The 19,423-nt window shown below is 37.9% G+C and overlaps 1 protein-coding gene across 3 annotated transcripts in view; it reads right to left on the bottom strand.

The window, feature by feature from the left end:
• Msr1 (macrophage scavenger receptor 1) overlaps nt 1-19,423 on the bottom strand; it is a 63,039-nt gene that overhangs the window by 11,917 nt on the left and 31,699 nt on the right. For 2 of the 3 annotated variants that reach the window (XM_015992820.3, XM_076553511.1), the window contains exon 9: nt 1,627-1,815. In XM_015992820.3, the coding sequence (XP_015848306.2) occupies nt 1,627-1,815 (189 nt within the window). Of the gene's footprint in view, nt 1-1,626; nt 1,816-15,944; nt 18,493-19,423 lie in introns of those variants that run through there. The other variant, XM_015992821.3, reaches the window with a different exon arrangement.

The raw sequence follows: 19,423 nt of genomic DNA, 5'->3' as shown, positions 1-19,423 counted from the left end.
AGGAATAATAAAGCTGTTAATCAGATCGGTGAACACCCTAACTGTCTTCATAAAGTCTTTCTCCAGTAACTGATGGAAGCAGATGCAGAGATCCACAGCCAAACACCAGGCAGAGCTCCAGGAGTCCAGTTGGAGAGAGAAGAGGGATTCTGTGAGTAAGGGCATCAAGATCATGATGGAGAAACCTACAGAGACAGCCAAACCAAACTAGTGGGAACTCATGACATTTAGATCAACAGCTGTGGAGCCTGCATGGAACTGGACTAGGACCTCTGTGTAGAGAGACAGTGTGTATGTAGCTTGATCTGCTTAACGGGCCCCCTGGCAGTAGGATCAGAATCCATCCCTGGCCCATTAGCAGGCTGTTTGGAGCCCACTAACTATGATGAGACACCTTGCTCAGCCTTGAGGCAGGAGGAGGGGCTTGGACCTGCCTCTACTAAATATACCTCCCCATGGGAGGCTTTATCTTCATCTTTGATTAGTATGTAAAATGAATAAAAAAGTTCTTTTTTTTTTTTTTTTGGTTTTTGGAGACAGGGTTTCTTTGTGTAGCTTTGTACTTTTCCTGGAACTCAATCTGTAGCCTGGGCTGGCCTCGAACTCACAGAGATCTGCCTGGCTCTGCCTCCCGAGTGCTGGGATTAAAGATGTGTGCCACCACCACCTGGCTCTAAAAACATTTTTTTTTATTTAAAAAAAAAAGAAAAGCCAACAACAACAAAAAATCATAACTGCAGAGAAACTGATTTGAAGACTGGAATAATTAGAAAACAGATGAAAATGCAAGTGTGTACATGTTTCCCTAATCTCTTTGTTATCCAGAATCAAAACATTTGTAGATGTTTAATTACACTTAAGACCTATTATAAGATGCTAATTTAGAAAGACCAATTTACAGTGAAAATTTCAAGGGCATATATTTAAGCATATTTTCCAGTGTAAATTCTCTTCCAAGTTATTTTATGCAGTCCCAGAACTGGTTGCTGCATCTCAGTGAGATACATTAAGGTATTTGTGGCCTAAGAAGTTTTCCAACCTAAATGAGGGGAATAAAAACCTTACTCCTGTGGGACTCAAACAGAGTCTGGGACCCTCCTCTAAATCCACCAAGGACAGACTGTAAGTCTATACAAATGTTGAACAGATGTCTCCAGAATCAGTTGTGCAAACTCAGCCACTGATGATGTACTATGTTCGGGCCATGACTCCCTCATCCTTATCCCTCTTGATCTTCCTGGCCAATGACAGTACTTGGTTTGCCAAATAACCAACCAAGGCCAAATGCAATTTAAATATTACCTTGTCAGGAAGATTTTATTCACACACACACACACACACACACACACACACACACACACACACACACACTTTTTTTTAAAGCATCTACTTTCCTTGAATTCTTTTTTTTTTTTTTATCCACATGCTTCTGTTCCTGCTTGGTTTCCAAATGGTTAAAAACTGCCTACTTTCAAGAATTTGGGCACTGCGTGGGGGAAGTTGGAGGAGGAATGGAGTAGAGAGAGTGATGTACATCCAGTCCTCATGTTTGAAATTCTCAAAAAAAAAAAATGATTTTTAAAAGCCTACCTCAAGTTTTAAAGGAACAAACAGAATTTAGATTACCTTGTCCAAAGTGAGCTCTCTTGTGCACGGCTTGAACACCTTGGTATCCTAGACTCCTGCAGACTACTTGTCCAGCACGGATATCCCAACGATCATCACAGACTGTGCCCCACCGGCCCTCATGGAAGACCTCCACTCTGCCTTCATGAGGTCCACTGCCATCAACCAGTCGAACTCTCGTAAGGGTAGCTGTAAAACAGGTAGCAAAGACTGACTATGCACACATTGCTCCACTAAGTCTTTATTTTTCTGAGATGGTTGGGGTTGAACCCTGTTACCTTAATTTCTTTTTAAGAAAGTATTTTCATTCATTTCTTCAGTAAGTGAAACTACTGGAATAAATATTAAACTTTTTACGCCACCTATTGGCAGAAGAGTTTAATTGCAAGCATTGCTTCACTGTAAAGCTGAACTGAAGTTACCTTTAGATATGTTAGAACCCTTCAAAAATTGTTCCAATGACTTCGATGCTTGAGACGTACCAGTTTATTGCAGTTTTATAAATGTTCACGTTATTTGGAAAATGTGTCACAGAGTTTGTCATTATTTTCCTAATTCACTAATGTGTAATCCAATGATTCTCGACAACTTAGAGGATCAAGAGCAGATTGTCTTACACCATAAACAAGAAAGTAGATTGTCAAACTGTGCATCTTATTCAGAGAAAAAGCAAGAAGTTAAATTGATAACTATCAAGGACATCCCTTACTGTATGACTCATAGATTTTTTTTCCTCCAAATGTTTACAATTTCTCATCGCTCTGGGGTGCAGGTGCCACTTTCTTCAGTGGCGAAGGCTCTGATAAGTTGCCTGTGTACCAGTAAATAATATTCCACATGTGTCCAGGCAAGCAATGCTAAATATACCCAGAGAACTGTATAGACACAAAAATAGACAGGAAAGTAGGAAAGGGTTTGATTGGGCGAGTGGTTGGTGAAAGGAGGTAATTGGGGGTGTGAAACATGACCACAATTCATTATGTGTATAAACTATCAAGGAATAAAACAGTTAAAAAACTTATGCTAAACAATATCATCATCTCTCATGTTCATAATACCCAGTTAGTAGGTCTATTTCAATGTATAATTTAATAATTAATCTATAACATATATACCTTTGAGATATATATAAGATATAAAGTAATATTTAAAGGCATTTTTTCAATTGAAGGTCTGAGTAATACTAAATTATAAAACAAGCCAGAGAGTGCTGGAGGTATTGCTCAATGGTTAGAGCACTTGCTCCTCTTCCAGAAGACCAGTGAGTGACCCATAACCCATTTGTAACATCTACACATCTATCCCTGCATTTCTAGGGAATTTGATGCCTCCTTTCTAGCCTCTCTAGGAACAAGGCACCCACGTGTTGCACAGACATACATGCATACAAGACTCATAAAATAAAAGTAACAAATAGTTCTCTAGTGTCCAAATAGGATGTATGGTTTTAGTTTTTAGAGTTCATTTTATTTAAGAAATATTCAGTGGTATTGTCTCCTAATTCAACCAAACTTTGTTGAAACAGTAATTCAACAACTCAATGAAACTTTCCTATAACCTGACTCACCTCGTGAGCCACACAGAAGCATAAACAGACATTATTATAACTATGTTCTAGCTTCTACAGAATTAATGGAATCATGCCAAAGCACAAATCTATTTCTCACTCAGGCAAAGGCTGAACATTTTTGAAATATAAATAACCTGTTATGATAGGATCTAAACTCTCAACTACTGAGAAAAATCCATGAGTGACCTAATCACTTATAGCAAGTGCCTAAGAAAATAAGATAATATTCTAAGAATGATGTATAAAGTTTTCCATCTTAATAGAATCCCATTGTGCTCAGTAGTGTTATGCTTGTGTGTTCATTTTTACAAAGTTGAGTGTATCCAGACATAATATAGAGTATATACTTAATGTGCAATCTAGGGACAAACTGACATATTCAAACGTTTGATTATGTAAGATTTGTTGTCTGCACACTTGCGTATGTAAGCATTCTCAGTGTCTTCCTCCTTAACAGATGGCATTGTTGAACCTTGCTGACCCTGAAGCAGTGGTTCTTAATTCTTGGTATGCAGCAAAATTTCAAATTTCTGGCCCCATATTTATAGGGCCTGAGTGGAACCTTACAATTCCCATGTGCAACAAGTCCCCAGGTGGTGCTGATGTTGCTGGCCCAGCAACCACATTATGAGATATGTGAACTAGAAGATGACTTTGCATACCTAAGAAAGGGGGCATGTTATATCGGAAACAACCCTTAGTGAGCCATCTATTTTACCCACTCCAAGGTCCAGGTGACATCCCAGAAGATCAGGTGCCAGGGATGTAAGAGGTGGAGGATAGGAATGAGTGTTATAAAATGCTGTCTGCTGGATATGGTCTGGCCAAGGCAATTATGAACACAGAATCTGTGACTATCTGCACTAGACTGGTGTAAATGCACACATGCACACACACACATACAAGCACACAGACATATGCACACAGACATGCACATACAGGCGCGCGCGCGCGCGCATGCGCACACACACACACACACACACACACACACACACACACACACACGTCCACACTGGCACACAGACACACAAATGGAAATAGAAAGGTCTACTTGGGAAGCATAAGGAAGTGACCAGAAATGGAAAGGACAGAGGAGAAGGTAATAGAGGTAGAAAGACTATGATATCAATTTATTGTATGCAAGTAAGGGATTGTCAAAGATTTAAAAACTAATTTTAAAAGAAAAAAAAAGCCCTCAATAGTTATATAATTCATCAATTACAAGGAGGGTGACTGCAATATGCCAATGCGTGCCTGTCATCTGATTTTTTTTCCAGTTATATCCTATCTCTTGGCAAATGAGTTCTCTGCGAATCCTTGGCCATCTCAGAGTTAGGGGAGGGGCTCAATGGAGAACTGGTCTCTCCTCTGAGTCAGCTGCTTGTGAGACTGAAGTAGGAGGATTCAAAAACTCAAGGTCGGCCTTTGCTACAAGAGTGAGTTCAAGGCCAGGCTGGGCAGCTTAGTGAGCTCCTATCTTGAAATGAAAAGCACAAAACAAGGCTAAGGATGTCACTCAGTGGGAGGGTACTTTTCTCCCATATAGGAATGCCTGAGTGTAAGGCCTAGTCCCACCCAGTAGGGGCTGTTTTCATAACAGACAGAAGCTCATAAGCCCCAGCCAGGGCATTTTATACCCCCTCAACTGTAATATTTGTCTGAAAGGCTGAAGATCATAATTTCTTCTGAATTTAGATAGCTTATAGATATATGAATGTATGATATATGAAAAATAATAACATGGATATCCTTCTAACACCCTAACACATTTAGCGAGACAGATTCCTTCTACGGGGAATTTTTGTCATATATATTACATTTTCTTTCTGTATATTTTATACATATTCTGGCTAGATTTCTTTAATTCTCCTTTAAAGTTCCATTAATACAGACTTTTCCCAGAGTCAGGTGAGATAAACCCAGGTCAGGACTATCACCTACTGAATGATTTATTATATTAATAATATCTTTATAATTGGCCAAAATGCTATACACACAAGAAATAGGAATCAAATTAACTTAAACCAAAATAAACTTAAAGAGTTAAAGATAAAGACTGAATTGAAAATGAGAGGTTACAATGTAATTTATGGTGTATAACACACAAAAAAAATACAATCTATTGTTTATGTGTACAAGTATATAATAAATGCATAAAATCACAAGAGAAAGTAAAAACATATCCTATGATGAAGGTTTACCCTAAGCAGCCTGGACAGTGGTTACAGTGAGGCCTTTGCAGCACTCAGATCAAATCTGTAGTCAATATGGTAAATATTGACATCTTACAAGTCCAGGTGGTGAAGCATCTGTGGCTACTTAGCAATAATTTTCTGTAAATAGTCTTTCTTTATATTTGAAATATATTTCACTTAAAGAAGAAAGCAACACATTCACAGAAATGCCGGTAAAGCTACCACAGCAGAGCCCTAAATAAATAATGAAAGTTCTTCATACACAAGTCTTTCTTTTAAGTTACAAATGACCAATTAGCAATTACAGATACAGACAGTTCTCAACCTACAGTGGTTTGACGTGATGGTCTTTAACCATACAATGCTACAAAAGCAAAACATAGTCAATAGAGACTGAACTGGGATGCTTGACCATTGAGTTTGTTTTCCTCTCTCGTGGCAGTGACATGCAATCTTGTACCCTCTAGAAATGCAGAAGGGCAGAAGCAGGAGATTGCACCCAGCTGGCCTTGAGTTCAGAGGAAAGGAGGTGCTAAGGCTACCGTGTGCTGTGTTGCCACACGTGGGGGATTCGGAGTTTAGGTATATTCATTGCTCTATCGATTTATGATATTTTCAGTTTATGATGAGTATACCCAGAGAAACATCTGTATTGTTATAATCCTTCCTCATGCTTATAATCACTTTCTCTCTCCCCGGGCCTCCCTCTTTCCCTCTCTCTCTTCATCCCTTCCTCCCCCTCCTGCTCCTCCTTCTTCCTGGTCGTCCTCCTCCTGGTCCTCCTCCTCCTCTCTCTCTCCCCATCTCTCTTCTCTGTTGCCATTTTATTAAAGGGCTAAATTTATTATAATGATAATTGTCATATTTGAATCCTGAATGTTTAAATGTGTGTTTACCCAGTTGCACTTTCACCAGAAAGACTTCACAACATGGTAAACTTCTGAAAAATGCCCTGATACTTATACTTTATAGTTGTCAATTTCTTTAATGAGATTTTTTTTTTCATGAATGCATACCCCAGACGTTATAGTTATTGAACAATCATCAGACCAATTTTGGATCTTACTTCAGAAGTCAGAAGGGACAGGAGTAAGATCAGAATGTGCTGGAGAACTTTAAGAGTATTTGTTGTGATTTCAAATACCTACAGAGAGATTAGCTTATGGTGTCCAGTCTAGCAGGAAACTTCAAGACAATGTAATGGATGTTCAAGTTAAAGTTATATGAGTTCTGGTCTTATACTTCCCCATTATGTGTGGATAGCAATATCATTCTCTTAGATGCCTACGCCGAGCTGTTGCACGTTCTCAAATGAAGAAGGAGATGTGTGCTGATTATTGTAATGAAGGTTGGAGAGAAGGTAGAATCGAAAATGTCTTTCCAAGCATTGTCATAACAAATGACTGTGGCTGTGTAACTGAAAATAGAAAGTCTAGGAGGTTTAGGTTTAGGAGGTCATAAGATTGAAATGAAGGCACTGACAGATCCACCTCTTTTTCAAGGCTCTGTGGGATCTCTGCTTGCTTTTTCTCAGCTTCTGTTATCTCCTACCAATTCTTGGTGGTTTTGGTTGTAGCTAAAGCATTTCAGATCTTCTCTGTTTATACTCCTCTTTTCATATAATCACTGAATTAGAGCTCACCTTAATCCAGCATGAACTAATTTTGGTTTAAATATGTGTACAAATACTTTCTAATTCAGGTCACTTTCTGAGATTTCCAGTGGATATGATTGTGTTTTTGAAATACCATGGAGCACAGAGATGGCAGAAATTTGAATAAGAAAGCAAAACATTACTTTCAATATTTTCATCAAAGTATTATATATTAGAGGCGCTTTTAACCTTGAAACATGATGTTGGTGCTCAGTTCTGTTCCAATATTAAAAATCAACTTGTTCAGCATTTGAAGTCTGCAGAATCAGCTGCACACTAATAGTTTTGTTTTTGCTGGGAATGAATCAGTTCCCAAAATCAATCATGGGTCTTAACTACATGCTTTAACAAATATTACAATAAATATTGAGAGTGTATGTCTTAAAAATAACATAGTAAACTTAGATATTATTGTTAAGTACAATTTTGAATAACTTACCTCAATGTAGAAAGATTATAAAAGGCTATTATTTCTATATTTAAATTGTCAATACACAATATTTGAATCATTGAGGTTTTAAGATACTCTTGCCTAGAGAGTGGAAAATACTTAAGATGAAAACAGTATTGGGATTTTAAAACTGTAGTGAAATATATCTCTGTAGAAGTGTGAGAGCTCATTTATTAGGATATTTGTCATATGAGAACAATCTGGTATCATTTATAAGTGAGTCTTAATTTGTAAAGGTACTTAAGGGAGGGGTTTCAAAGTTCTGCACAGTAGAATTTATCTATTTTGGGGGCTGTTTAATTGTTTAACTATTTGCTTATCATTTGAGACCCCAGAGTTCTCAAATCATCAGGCCCCAAATTAAGATTTTAAACAAGGCTCATTTAGAATGATATCATCTTTAAAAGGTGTCATGTAGGGCACTGTGTATATTCATTTCTAAATTTGTACATTTCAGACAGATTTTGGTGAAATTCTCATGTTCCTCTTTATACAGAATAAATATGCCAAAATTTGTCTCTTGGGATTGGGTTTGCAAATATTACATGTAAAACACGTTATCTTGATGTGTGAAGCATAATATGGACAGTAGAATTAAAGTTAATCATAATTTATTTTGAGAATTATTCTGTAAAGTCATAGGTTATAAGGGGATTTAAAAATGTGATGTTTAGGGAAAAAAACTGCTCCAAATTTGGCCGACTAAAGTTTAATCTGCCTAGTTACTGGCTGTTCTGACAATTTATATGTGAGGAAAGTGACTTCCCACAATTACTGAATGTTTATAACTTGAATCAGATATAAAGACAACTGAAAGACAACATACACTCCAAAGGAATTGTGTGTTATGTTTTGTTTGTATTCACAAATGTTTATGTCTCCACAAGCTGTATTCTGACTGACTTAATGGAACTGGTAGAATTCAGTTGTGTATATGTGTGTGGTCCTTGTTAGATTGGTTTCTAACAGGTGTGGTGATATTTTATTTGTGCTAAAATGTGGTGATATTTATTTGGATGTTAATAAATAAAGTTTGCCTAGAGATCAGAGGAAATAGCAAGCCATTAACACAAAAGTCAGACAGTGATAGCACACACCCTTAATCCAACCACCTATCAGGCAGGATCTGTCTGTGTTCAAGACCATACTAGGGAACAGAGCCAAGTGTGATGACACTCATCTTTAATCCCAGTACCAACAATAGAGACCTGGAGGTTGGTACAGACAGGCAGTACAAGGAAGTGAGGTAGCTGTGCTAATAGCCAATGAGAGGGCAGAAGAGCAAGGCAATAAAAGTGAGGGTACACAGGAAGTAGTTCACTTTTGGGGAGCCGCAGAACTAGTGAGGTAAGGTTGGTTGCTTGCTTTCACTATTTCTCTGATCTCTAAGTCTTTCACCCCTATATTTGGCTCCATGTTTTTTATTTAATAAGACTATTTAGAAATTTGTCTACCAACAGGAGCAGCCATAATCCATGGACCACTGCCATACCTAGAAGTATTTAGAGACAGACTATTTGCAACCTCAAAAAGTCAACAGAGAACCCACTCTCCTTATCCAGAGTATAGTTATTTCCATTTGTTTGACCAGTGTTGTGTAGTCAAAGTAGAAACTCACTAAAAATATGAATGAATGTGGATTGGCTTGTTTTGTTTAGATGGGAATAAGAGCAGAAAAATACACCTAGTGAATGGTGGATCTTAAAAAATTGGGCTCTCAGTTAGATGGAAGTACCATACGGTTTAAGAATATTTTAAGTGTAGGTTCAGAGATAAGTGTCTTGAGAGAAGATGCTTCTCCAAGCTGGAAGCCAAAGAGACTAGCTTCTAGTCCCAACTGTGTTTGTTACACACTGGCCTTATAACCATGGACAAGCAGTTCTGATGTTTACATTTTCATTTATTATTACAACTATCTCCTATGGCACTGTGATGAGGCCTAACGTAAACCACAATGTATTGTAAGAATGTTTGAGGAAACGTTGGTTTAAGGTTCAATATAATGTTGTCTTTGAGTTGAAGACTTTGACCTGAATGTCAGCTAAGCCAGGTTTCAAAGTGCATAGACCAACAATACCTATAAACAGGTTTTACAGAGGTTTTGAGAGATTCTTGAATACTCATGGGGAAACCTCAGTGACAGACTATTTGTGAGGACCAAGTGAAGGCAAGGAAGCCTTTACATTGGCTACAGATTGAAGAATGCCAAGCACATTATTCCTAACATTGCTTCTTAAAAATTCTGATACCTGGCTTAATGCTTTAAAAAGGCGATGGCAGCAGCAACGCATTACATAAGCAAAGAGTTTTTAGCCACTCTGCCTTTCCAAATTCCCCAAACAGATTTTATGAAGCATCTGTCCCAGCTCATGGCACAAACCCCACGAACGGGCAAACTCTGTCAAGTCTGCCACATGCATGTCACAGAATCCCAAGAGATTATTCCCGTACATCCTACAGGCTACAAGTAACTTCTAGACCAATGGCTCCTAGGATGCAATGTGGTTACTTGATTATAACTCCTTCCCACTGTGAAAGAACGGGCCTGCTAAAATAGCTGTCCAATGAGCAATCAGCAAGATTGTTCCTAAATGTTACTGAACCACACAGTGAGGGTTGTTCAGCGTTCTGTGTCCTTGTACCCTTGAGATTCTGAAAAGGAAATCATGTCTTCCTAATTACTAGACATTTAGAGCATTGTGAGGGAATGAGTACACCCATCCCTAAACACAGTAGCCAAGAGTGAGCTCAGCTCCCAAGCAGAGATGAATTAGAGTATTTATTTTTTAAGGAAAAAGGTAGCAAGTGGTAAAAATAATATGGCTCAGCATGAAGCTATTCACAACAGAGGTGACAAATATGAAGTCTAAGAGACATGCAGAGAGACTGAGTCCACATGATTTAGCTTGAACTCCTGTATACACTTGATTTTAATGTCAAATTTGTCTCAAATTAGAATTGCCTGAGGAGGAGCCTACCTGAAGAAGTATCTTGATTGCTTTGATTGGCATGAGAAGACTCACATTGGATATGGGCAATATCTCTTGGTACCAGCACGGATAAAAAGGATGTGGCAGAAGGAAGTTCATCTTGCCATTTACTCTCTGTTTTCATCTTGCTTGCTGCAATTAATCTGCCCTGTTATTGCTGCTGTTTCTTTCACTGATAGCACAACCAATGTTTCCAAGCTTTTGTCCTTGACTAGGACCATGGAACTTTCCAGGCTTTCAGTGCCAGATTGAGACAACGGAGGCACCCAGCCTTGTAGAGTGGGCAACTACTGGCTGATCTGCTTATGTATCTGCCTTTTCCCCAGTGAGAGACAGCCATTGTGAGACTGTTCCAAAATCTGAGACACCCAACCCTAAGGTCAGAATGATTATCAGATTCTCAGATCACTGATGTAATTCTTTGAGATACTATGATTTTAAAGCCCACCTGTGTGTGTGTGTGTGTGTGTGTGTGTGTGTGTGTGTGTGTGTGTGTGTGGTGTGTGTGTAGTAAGGATATATATCTGCATCCCATTAATTTTCTTCCTTTAGAGAACCCTAATACACCCTGTATCCTTCCATTCATGAAGTAAAATCGCTCTTGTAGAATTCTTATGTGAACTAATTCATTAGTTTCTCTAATGAGAAAGTTTTATTACATTTTGTTACTTTTCACTTCAGCTATTCAGAGTTTTTTGGTTTTGTCTTTTTTTTTTTTTTGCTTCTTTGTTTTGTGTTTGTCTTTGTTTTTGTTTGTTTGTTTTTTCTAAACAGGGTCGCTTTATGTACCCCTGACTGTCCTGGAACTGTTTCTACAGACCAGGCTGGCCTGGAACTCACAGAGATTCTCCTGCTCCAGCCTCCTTCACTTCAGTTTTTTGTTTGTCTCATTGTTGTTGTTTTTAAACAAAGACTCTCACTATATTACCTAAGCTCACCTCAAATTGTCAATCCTCCTGCTTCAGGCTCCCGAATGCTGGAACTACATGTTTGTACCACCATTCTCTTCCCACTTGACTGCTCGAACAAACATATTGGTGGTGGTAATTATTTGAGGAAGAACATAAGTGATTGTCAAGGTTAGTCTGTTTGACGGGAACCTTTTAAAAATTGGTTATTGTATATTCAAGTGACACTTTCTGGGTAATAATTTTTGTTTCATGAAATGGCATGATATTAAAGAACGTCACTGAAATGTAAAGTTTCAAAATTAGTAAAAACATAAATACAAGTGAAAATGTTCTTGTAAGTTTTAGCATCGACATGACTTAAAATTTTAAGGTATAATTTAGGCTTCCCCCAAAGATAAACTGGTATAAAGTGACCGAAAGACCCTCTTCCTAGCCTTGTAGAAAGGCAGACATGAGATGACGCATAGACACAGTGTCAGTACTAATTCACTCTTTCATTGTTGCAGAGGATGAGGGTCACGTTTGCATATCTTCTGTTGGGACTATAGTAAGTTCCTCCTAATTTCATGTAGTGAACTACTAACCACCAGTGTGACTGTGTTTAGAGCTCTGGCCTTTACAGAGGAATTAAGGCTTAAAGACTTGATTAATTCAGAGCCCTAGTTCAGTAGGGTTGGTGCTTTAGGAGTAGAAAAACCACAAGAGCCTCAGAGGCCATACTGCCTTTGAGGATGCAGTGAGATGAAGGCCATTGGCAAGCCAAGCAGAGAGAAGTCTCCCCAGAAATCCACCCTGTCCGTACTTCTGTTTTTGACTTCTAATCTCCAGAACCATGAATAAGACCAATCAGTTTATTCTGACAGTGCAAGAACAAGAACATGTTATACTTTCCCCATTTTCACTTATATTTTGTGTTTGAGTATTCATATATAAGAGAACAAATAAAAGGGAAACTTGAAAGAGCAAGATATTCTTTCATTTTTAGATAGGAAATAAGGGTGCCACATCAGCTAGGTTGTAATTTGAATGCCTCAAAAACTTCCTAAAAAGGATTGCTTTTTAGCTAGGCATAATGTGGTGGAGTACCTTTAATCCTAGCACGCAGGAAGCCAAGATGGGGGGGGGGGTTACAATATCGAGGCTAAACTAGGCTATCTAGTGAGTCTTATCACAAAAAGACATACATAAATGGATTTGTTTTTATTTAAGGGTTTGAGATGATGTTTAACATTGTCAGCTAGACAGAAACTGGAATCACATGGGAAACAAACCTTTGGAATGTCTGTAAGAGTTTTGGGATTGTGTTAAATGAGATAGCAAGACCAACCCTAACTGTGGGAGACACCTACACATGTTTTGGGGTTCCCAAAGTGAACAGAAAGGAGAAAAGTAAGCTCAGCACCAACATGTATCTCTTTGCTTCCTAGTGGTGGACAAGACCTGGCCAGCTTTCTTATGCTCCTAACTCCAGAATTTACCTGCCATGATGTCTTATCACACCCTTGAACTGTGAGCCAAAGCAAACCCTTCTTTGTATAAGGTGGTTTTGTCCAAGTCATGAGAAAATTAGGTAACAAATAATGCAACTCAGTGGCAGAGCATTTACTTTACCGTCCAAAGCCCCAGCCAGGTTTGCTGCCAGCTAAAATAATGTCTGGTTTTAAATTTTCAAAATATTCATTAAGAATCTACTAGGTTTCTTAGTAAATCTTAATAAAATTGATTCAAACAGTTGCTTTCTGTGATTGGAACTCCCCTGTTCTTTTGATGCACAATTTGTATTCCTATGGGTGGTAGTGTGGTTATCAGAAATGGAGCAAGGGCTCAGGGACCGTTGGGGAAGAGGAGATGTGAAGAGTGTAAGAGTTAGCAGTGGTCGATGGCTACCAGGAATCATTGTCTTCTGGATAGAGCAGGACAGCTGTGTGTAAGTCACAGTGGTTGTGATGGATTGCACAGGACTGGTTCATGCTCAAGCCAGACCAAGTCACAGTATGAGAGGAGGAACTAGGTGAGAAGTCCCACCCCGAGTGAAGGAGCAACTGGTAATTGATAGCTGCTGGAAGAGAGAAAGAGAGTCAATTTCTTCTGGTAAGTTGAACATGGTCCAGGGGTCACATCCAAGAATATATGGGTGACACTAACTGGTCTTTATATATTTTTAAAAGACATAAAATTGAGGTTGGTACAGAAGCAGGGATAGATCTGGGAAGAATCTGGAGGAGGGTAAAAATGATTCAAATACATTGCATGAAATTCTCAGAGAACTAAAACAATACTTTAAAAATTAAAATAAAAAATGTGGCTGTGAGAGGAGGGAGTTTCATTTAGATGCTAGTTTATAAGAGAACATTTAATGATTTTACTAGAGACTAATGACTCATGCTATAAACCATATGGAGTTTTATGAAAATATTGTGCATAGAAAACTGAATGTTTGTGTTCTGTTACACTTGTCAGCATCCCAAAGAAGTGAAAATTAAGACTTCCACAAAATATCATTAGGAAACACAGTCACTTTACTACACAATTCACATTAGCGGCCTTTAAATTGCTTTGTGAAACGCACGTATTTTACTCTGAAGTGTATTCATCAGGGTGTATTGCTGTGGGATGGTCTGTATGTCAAATTGCTCTGATTGGTCAATAAATAAAACACTGATTGGTCAGTGGCCAGGCAGGAAGTAGGTGGGACAAGGAGAGAGGAGAATTCTGGGAAGAGGAATGCTGAGGTAGAGAGACACTGCCAGCTGCCGCCATGACCAGCAGCATGTGAAGACACCGGTAAGCCACCAGCCACGTGGCAAGGTGTAGATTTATGGAAATGGATTAATTTAAGCTATAAGAACAGTTAGCAAGAAGCCTGCCATGGCCATACAGTTTGTATGCAATATAAGTCTCTGTGTTTACTTGGTTGGGTCTGAGCGGCTGTGGGACTGGCGGGTGACAGAGATTTGTCCTGACTGTGGGCAAGGCAGGAAAACTCTAGCTACAGTGTATGTATTTAGAGGAGGAATAAAGTGAGAGTAACTTCAGTACCTTAAGGAATGGTGAAGAATGTACAGCCCGAGCCCTCATCGGAGTGCTGCAGAGATGCCCTTGGACATGCAAGTCAAGGTGCAGTCAAGCTAGCTGTTGTTCTAGGGAATTGAACCTGAGATTTAGTTTCTAACAGTAGCACACTTCTAGACAAGACAGGTTGAGGAGACCAAGTGAAATTCTGCAAGCCTATTCTTATAAGGTATTTATTGCAAGCAAAATAGATGATCTTGTTTTCCTATAAAGCAGGATTTCCCACCAGAGTACAGAAGACAGTGGCTCCTAACTGGAGATGGGGTGTGGGGAGGAGATTCTTTGTTTCTCAGAGGTTATGGAAGGATGAATGACATCCTTCATCTCTTTTCTCTTTCTGAACCCCTGTACATACAGGATGAACTTCAAATTTGTTGATAAAAAGCTGGGATAGAATTATATTGACTTTTTCTTTTTAATTGTATCTGATGAAATTCAGGCTGGGAGAGTCATTGGTGAGATGGACTGATCAGGACAAGCTAACTACTTATCCATTGCTGATTTAAATCTATTTCTATTTACAAGACATGTAAGTAGTGTTATTAAGGACCACATGCATTGAGTTAGGGGAATGCTGTATTTTTTTTTAACAATTGGGAGAATCATAGGGAGCTATAGTTAAAATGCAATTGTTGTAAAAGTGGATAGTATTTGTCTAATTTACGAAAAGTCATTCCTGCTCTGGTATAATGTATCCCGTTTTGCTGGCTCAAAAGTAGTGCTACTGTGAAAAGTACACTCTGGAACTTGAAAAAAAAAGAGAAAGAAAACACAGTAAGTGCAAAGAGGCATCAAAGCAGCCAGTGATACTCGAAAATGTGAAAACTGAGTCAGTTACTGAAATAAAGGTAGACTATTAGCAGGTAGCTTTTCCCAAGGCGCATGTAAGTAACTCTCATTAGTGATAATGGAAGTCTTGAGAGCACTTCCAGGAAGACAATGTGTCTGAGTAATAGACTTGAGGGAGAAAATGCAGGCAACATGTGCAGTAGTAACGATGGTGGAAACATAAACAAAGATGACTCAATAGTACACTTTGGGATTTTGTCTCTATAGATTTTTATCTTCGGGGGGGGGGAGTGAATCTTCATATTATAAGGCTCATTCTGGAAAATAGAACTACTAATTACAAATATTCTCTCCCTCTTTTCTACCTCCAAATCCTCCATATTAAATATTCGTAATATTTACATGTGTAGAATGTTTGACTAGTGTGGAAGCGTTTCACAGAGGCATGAGGATTTGCAAACTGGCAGGCATGGGTTTGAATTTGTGCTGTTTTCCTTTATTAGCAGTTAACCTTGGATTCCAGTTCATTAAACAGTGATGCTAATAGCACTTACCCCAATGTCTCTCTGCATATTAGATATGAAAACGCATCACAAGTACCCGGTACACAGCAAGTATCCTCTGAATGGTCATTATTACAATTAGTTAGTGATGGGAAAAGAAGGCTTTAACTTTAATCAACTGAGTGTTTTGAGAAAGATCAGAAGTTTATTTATGATTAAGTTGAGTTCTCAGTATAAATCAAAGCAAATACATTTTTTTTTTCATATGATTGTACAGGTTTCAGACTAAGACATTAAAAATTCAAATCCTATCTCTCTTGATCATGAACAGAGCATGCTGACACACCACAGATAAGCATTAGGACTCTTTAAGATGATGCTTCACAGTTTTTGCTTATTTGACTTCCTTGCTTGACAAAAACACCCTTTCTAGTTAGTATGGTAAGTGAACATATTATTTGCCACTGTTCATTTTACATTATAAAAGTTGGGATGATTGATGCCTTTGAATGGGGCATTTAGAATCTATTTTTATCTAAAGGGAAACACAGAGTCTTCTTTATTAATGTGAGAAGTTCAGGTTAGTATTCCACACTTTACTATGCATGCTTAGCTTTGGAAAATAGATGACCTGAGATCTGAATTCCTACAATTTGCCTGCCAGTACATCTGGGACCAGGGCTGTTCTGTATGGTGCCAACATTGTCCACGGCAATGCCTTCTGGCACAAGAAAAGAGTCACACATACTCCACAGCACAGGCCAATTAAGCCACAGGCACAAATTCAATTTTCTCTAGATGTTTGCACAGAATAACTGGTCTGTTAATACTGCAGAAGATCAGGATCACTTGCTCATTCCTTTTCATTTTCCTTCAGGACCAGGTTTGATTATATCTTGGTGGCATGCAAGCACAGATGCAACCTACTACCCAGTGATAATACCAATGCATTGCCACCCTTTTCAGAACCTTCTCAACAAATGTCGTGGGCTCAGATAAGTGTTTTGAAGTCCAGATTTTTGTTTTATTAATATGACATTTTGTTCTGATCTCTGTCAACAGATACAGCCTCTGGTTTAGCTTCTTCTCTTACTTATCACTAATGCTCTTCTGCTTTGCTAAGACAAATTCACTGATTTGTGATCTGGGCACACTTGCACTGCTCTTCCATCTAACATAAAAAAATCTTGTCTTATTCTCTAACATCTCTCTTTTTGCTGGAGACATATATTTGGCTCCTGGCATTCCCATTTTTCTTTCTGCCCTAATATGATTAGAGATTTAACATGTCTGCATAAAAACAGGAAAGAACAGCTGTTATGTTCAATAAGACTGCTGTGAACCATTCCTATGACTTTATAGGTCTTGATGATTTTATAGAACATCTTCACACACATAATTTTGTCCCCACAACAACCCTGTGAGGTAGGAAGTGATATCATTTGGCAGAGCAGAAAATGGAAAAAGTGAGATATACACAGGCATACAATTAGAAGTCTGCTGCTATCTTAATGTTGTGGATCTTAGGGTTTAGTGTTAAAACATGAAAGAAAGGAAAATCCTGGGAAATACGCTCTGTTAGCTCATGGAGAGGCAACAACATGAAAACAACATGGGATCTTATATCTTTACTATTCCTGTATTTCATTTTCTTTCCTTCTCCTGTTTTGCATTTTCTCTTATTATGACTTATTCAAAATATTTCCACTTATATTTCAATATTTATTTCCCAGTATATGCACTTAAAACATAAAATGCAAGTAAATGTAAAGAGCTTTATAGAATAAAAACAAACATTGATTTTTCATGATCAAAACATTTTTGTTTGAAATGAATAGGCAATTACTGAAGTATTAGGTTTGTTTCTCATTCAAATATATTGAAGAAATTATTTAAATTCTGATTTAATATCTCTCTCTCATATATATGTATATATATATATACATATATATATACATATATATATATATAATTTGATTTGGAGAATAATAAGGCAGGAAAGTGAAACATGCAATAAAATAAAGTTATTTTTAATATACAAAGGCACTAAGATTAATCTCTCAATGTCTGTACAGCCCTATTATTTTCCTAGGATAGTTTTCTCTGGTTTGTTTATAACTGGTATATTTATATCTATAAGGTTAGAGAAAATATATATTTATTTTTATGTCTGGCTCTGAAACAATGAACTTAACGCTAACTGAATGAATAAGCGAATGGATGGATAGACTTTCTTCTATTCTATCCCTTTTTCTATTTGAGAATAATGTCTTGAGCTTAAAAAACCCATAGTTAATCAATATCCATACAGTTTCTCCTAGAACCAAACAGGTTAAATTGTATTCCACAAGATTAGGTGACTGAACAGTAGAAGGTCTGAAGGAGGCAGGAACATCCCATTAGTCAGCTCATGGATGCATCTAGGTGAAGGGTGACAGGGGATGAGGGTCATTGGAGGAGAGTGCATGATGGTATACATGGTGTGTGCTTTGACATGCCCGAGCAGCACCCAGAGTCAGGAGAGGAAATCGTATTTAGAAGCCAGGCATGACATGACACAGGAACCAAGTTCATTTTGAAGGACTTGCAAAAAGATCCCGGAAGTCAGTTGTGCTGATGGCTTGTCCAGAGGTCAAAGGCCTTTTAAGGAGATGATAGTGGAGTGCTCTGCCCAACCCACCTGATCTTAAAAGGGTCTTGGTCCCAATATGATCAGGGAGTTAGACTGATCCTGACACATATGTAAAAGAGGAAATCAGGATTACTTTATTATGTTTAAAAAATACCTGAATTATTAAAATGTACGTTGAATTAATTCAATACAAAGTTTAAAGATCATAATTAAAATGTAGAGAATTGGGTAATTACATACAGAATAATCTGTAGACCTGTTTTGGAGGCATTTGCAAGACCTCATTGTAAAATGCATATAACCTTTGAACTATTGATTCTACTTCTAGCGAATCCTATATTTAACAGTATCCTCACAAAATAAAAAAAAATGTGAATGTAACATTGATTACTAAAGCCAAACCAAAGCAAGCAAAATGTATTGACCATTGATGAGTAGGGAAATTAATTACTAATTTGTGGTAATTGTGGTATCTCTGTAATTTAGAAAAATGTCTATCACTGAGAGAAAAGAGGCCAAAGCACATGTGATTGCATATTAAACACAGAAAACCAGGACCCTTTAGGTTAGATTGTAGGCATATTATTCTTTCTTCTTTTGGAGTATTGTAGAATTGCTTTACATTCTCCTTAGGGAGACATGTAGAAGAATCAAGAGGCTGTATACACTCATCCACAGAAATAGCTCTTATGGCTTTCTCAAAGAAAGTACTCAAATTCCAAAATACCCATCTAAATTTTGTAATGTAAATTTCTAGACCTAGCCAAAAAATTATTAGAGGCACTTAGAAGTTGCAGGAAACAGAAAGCAGTGTGGATTTTTAATACATAGATTAAAAGTAGCAAAAGTACCCTATATGCCACACTCAACTACAGTCAATATTTCAAAGCTCCGAGAGAGCCTCAAGGGAAATGAGATGAGATCAAGACACTTTATACAAAAGTGTGAGAAGATAAAGACATAGACAAAGATACACAGCGACTTAAGGGCTGGGGGCTAGCAAGACATCCACTGAAATTATATGGGATGA

The sequence above is a fragment of the Peromyscus maniculatus genome, chromosome 17 (assembly GCF_049852395.1).
Source record: "Peromyscus maniculatus bairdii isolate BWxNUB_F1_BW_parent chromosome 17, HU_Pman_BW_mat_3.1, whole genome shotgun sequence".
Lineage (NCBI taxonomy): Eukaryota > Metazoa > Chordata > Mammalia > Rodentia > Cricetidae > Peromyscus > Peromyscus maniculatus.
The sequence above is the reverse complement of the archived record's forward strand: the minus strand, read 5'-3'. Positions and strand labels throughout refer to the sequence as shown.